Source organism: Arachis ipaensis, chromosome B06 (assembly GCF_000816755.2).
Source record: "Arachis ipaensis cultivar K30076 chromosome B06, Araip1.1, whole genome shotgun sequence".
In the NCBI taxonomy this organism is placed as follows: domain Eukaryota; kingdom Viridiplantae; phylum Streptophyta; class Magnoliopsida; order Fabales; family Fabaceae; genus Arachis; species Arachis ipaensis.
In genome coordinates this window covers 5,508,475-5,512,595 of record NC_029790.2, presented here as the reverse complement: position 1 = coordinate 5,512,595, position 4,121 = coordinate 5,508,475, and the positions used below count along the sequence as shown (strand labels likewise).

At 38.9% G+C, this 4,121-nt stretch overlaps 1 protein-coding gene across 1 annotated transcript; it reads right to left on the bottom strand.

Annotated features, from left to right (window-relative positions):
• On the bottom strand, positions 203-4,019 carry LOC107645532 (triacylglycerol lipase SDP1). The gene is made up of 3 exons (XM_016349583.1): positions 2,131-4,019; positions 1,596-1,739; positions 203-1,369 (listed from the first exon to the last, which is right to left on the bottom strand). The coding sequence occupies exons 1-3, from the start codon at positions 3,547-3,549 to the stop codon at positions 491-493; spliced, it is 2,442 nt and encodes an 813-aa protein (XP_016205069.1). The 5' UTR covers positions 3,550-4,019; the 3' UTR covers positions 203-490.

Here is a 4,121-nt window from a genome sequence, read left to right as displayed (position 1 = left end):
ATTCTGGAGGCGGGTCGAGGAGCATGGAGGCATCCCCCACCCCCACCCCGCCCAATTGACATCCCTGAGGACACCAATCACAGGTACCACTTTAGAGTTTATCCTACATTCAAATTAGAAAATAACCTTATTCATATGTAATACTAAACTAAAAACTGATTTAATTTCAAATTAATTCTTTTTACCTACATGAACCCCAACCTCCAAAATTCATCCTCAGAAGTAGGAAAAAGTTTTAGAATGTACAATATCTCTTTCTTTTCTTACTTACATATTTATGAGTAAAGCAAATTGAAAGCTATATTCCCTTCAAACTCAGAAACACAAATAAATAATGCAACCTAAGATTGGATTTCCTACTACTTACAAGGTGGAATAAATTAGACCCAAAAATATGAAAGACTAAGTGGAAAAGAATTGATCTCTAACTGTAAATAAAACTGTGATCCATGGAAACATATTTTTACGTCTAAGTTAGGGACCTAGCTGCCTAAGGATCATCATCTCCACTTTCAGAAGATGAGCTTGCAGCATCCATATCCTTTTCTGGAGACTCAATTTGGACACTCTCAGCAGCTTCATTGCTGTAATTTTCAAAATCATGACACCGATTTGAATGTGTTAACTCTTCTTTCTTGACAATATTGAACACAAACCCATTATGTATCCTTTCAGGCTGCAAAAGGTCACCTTCATTTACCACTATGCTAGAACCGTTAACAAACCTGTTACCGATTTGTTCCTTCTGATCGGATTCTGCGCTATCAAAGCTACAATCTGGCGGTGTGTTTCTAGGACTGTGATATTGGAAATCATGAGGGTTAGAATGAGCCATCAGGCCTTTATTTTGCTCCGAGTCGGCATCTAGGCTGCGGAGAAAGTCGACAAACTTATTCGCAGAAGTAGTTCTCATCAAAGGGCCTCCAGATCTGGTCCATGTATTCAAATCAACACTTTCAGAATCACTGTCATTTCCATCATGTGCGCCACGGTGGGTCTTCCAGTTTTTACCATGGCCTCCATTGGAACAACTAACACCTTGATGCATTGGGGAAGCAGCATCCGTAAGGTCTTCAAGGGAACCTGTTGAATTCTCTCGTGCAATGCAATTCCATGAAGGGATTCTTCTTGAAGCATTGAATCTGTTGTTGCTGGACAAACCATGAGAAGCAGAAGCAGAAGCAGCAGCTCTCTGTGCGCTTCTTTTGAGTCTTCTCATATGATTCAGAACTGCAACACATTCATCCAGAGCAAGCTCGATTCCACAGTTTGCTTTTATGGCTGAAAGCTTCTCCCAGGTGCATCTTCTCCCTTGGTTGGCTGCCTTCTGAAGCTCCGCATGTGAAGGGTTCTGTATGATTTTTGAATACTGGAGCGGGACACAGGTAAAATAATATAAGATAAATTTCAGGACACTTCTCAAAATATAAGAATGTATCTAAGTACAATAAAATTTCAACAAGTTTGGCAATAAAGACTTGATGTTAACCATTAGCTCTTTTTCTTTGAGTTAAAATATAACCGAAGTCACTTTGATCACTCAAATTAAATACATAGCTGATAATATGAACTATTAAGATTCCATAAACACATACCTGAGCAAGAGTTGCAGGCATAACAACAGTAACATCGCCTTCCCAGTCTTGAGCAAACAACTTGGCAAGTCCACCTAATGGAAAGCCAAGTTCGAGTATTTGATTGCACCTGTGTTTCACTTCCATCTCCGCGAGATGAGCAAGCTGAAAATTGAAAAAAATGTTAAAAATGCTAAAATCATTGTCTTAAGAATATATTATAGATGCAATAATTAATATGTATGACGACGCCTTAGAATTTAGAAATTATGAATGATAGAATTTAGAAATTATGAATGACAGCTGTCAAGGGATACAATTGTTTCATTAATCAGTCGGGGAAAGTAAACACAAATTTATTATAGTGTGAATTTAAGAATCCTCTGCTTAAGGGATGAAAATTTTGATACAGATGAGATACTATTGTGCAATGTGCATAATATTTCAGAAACAAGCGTATGCAATGACAATAAATATAAACATGCACATGAACAAATCATGAATTGTGCTTGTAGTATAATAGTCAATAGTAAGCTGTAAGTCCATGAATATGTACCTTAGCAGCGAAATTGCCTCCATAATTTCTCACAAATTCTTTCAATCTTAGCAAGGGTGCAATATGAGGATTAGCCTGACTGACTATAAAGTGATTGACATTGAACAGCTCTTTCAACTGAATCATTGGTAAATCAACCTCCAAGCTACCATCTCTCCATCGGCGCGCTGAAGTGGATCCCTCCTCAGGACCCAAATTGAAAGGAGGATGGTAAGGAACAATCTCACCACTTCTATCCTTTGCCATCAATTCCTGAGCCTCAAAAAGGCCAGGAAAAGCACAAGAAGCAGTGACTGCACTCCATATGACAACGTGCGGCGAAGTCAAGTAGTTAAGACATCTTGGTGGTTCATGCTTCCTCGGGGAGCAAACTGTAATCCCAAGAATTCTACCCGTCATGTCATAAGCCTCTTGAAATGTAAGATTGCTTGTCAGATGCCTCAACATTATTTGCAATTGTCTGATCTCATGAAGAGCGCCAAATGTTGTAACCCTCTTGACAACTGTGAAAATCCCACCCATTTGGTCGAAAAACTTCAATGCGTGCCACGAATCCTCAAAGAAGCTTTGAAGTTCAGGCCAAGACCTAGTGGCAACAACAGCACACATTATGGATCCCACACTAGAACCAGCAATTATCCTAGGCAATAGTTTATGTTCTACAAGTGTTTGTACAACACCCACATGGAATGCTCCAAGAGAAGCACCCCCACTTAACAACAAAGCCGTCCTCCCAAAAGCGTGTCTAGTTTCGTGCATGAACGCAAGCTTTTCTTCCAATGAGAGCTCCTCTGAATCAGAGTCACATACCATTCTGAGCTGAGTTGATACTTCATCAATGTACTCCTTGATTAAGGCAGGCACATGAAGCCTACCCTTGTGGAGCTCGGGGTTACACATGTTACCTAGATTCCTAATAAGATCAGCACGCATACAAAATATTATGTCTCTGAGAGACCCCTCTTGCCGGCGGTGGCGCAACTCTTGGAGCTTGTTCCTCACCAATTCCACATCATAAAGATCTGATTCATTCATCTTTTGAGTCGCTTTATCGAGCATCTTAGCTGCATGAGCCCACTCCTCATAAGTCAAGGCAGATCTCATCATATTCCTCCAGAACTTCCTCCTATACACTAGTTCAGCACTTGCCCTTACATTAGTATATCGTTTCAACAAGAAAGCAAGTATTGTCATCATTGTTAGTATCCCCTGAGGGTTTCTTGGATGAAACCATGACAAAATGGGTGCAAAAAATCCCTTAAACCTAAAAATTAGATGCAACAATACATGAACTATTCGGTGCCTCAATTCTGACATAGACTTGCAGAAAAGAACCCTATAAGCAACCGTTCTACCAAGTATGCCGGAAGGGCCAATTCGAAAACGGTCAACTCGAGCCTCATTACTAATATGATCCATTCAAATCGCAAACTATAAAATCCCTAGGGTTTAGATTAAATTAAACAAATGAATAATTAACAACAAGAGAATTTAACAAACGAAAGGTTGAAGTTCTAAGTTTAGCCACCTACAGAGCTCATAAAATTCCCAAATAAACCCTAAATTAGTAACAACCAAATTGACAGAACATTAAATACAACAAGATTACAGTATTGCAGCTGAAAATCTTTGTTGTTTCTTGTAACTACAAGGAGAAACCCAAGAAGTGTGGTATAGTATAGAAGCTGAAGAAAAGATGAAAGCTTTAATGAAGCTCAGAAACGAAACGGTGGATTTGAGAAGATATAAAGTTGGGGGAGTCAAAGAACGCAACTAGATGAGATAAAAAGATTCGGATATGGGTCAAGAAGCAGAATCAGACGCAGAGCCCCAATCACAAAAAGATGAATTGATGACTAGGACACAACACAACACATATACTTGCATGAACGCACCATATCCAATAATAGAAAAATGTTATTTGAACGTTCAAATCAACATTTATTTATTTTTCTATTTTTAGAGTTTGTGTTTGTTTAGATGCTATTAAA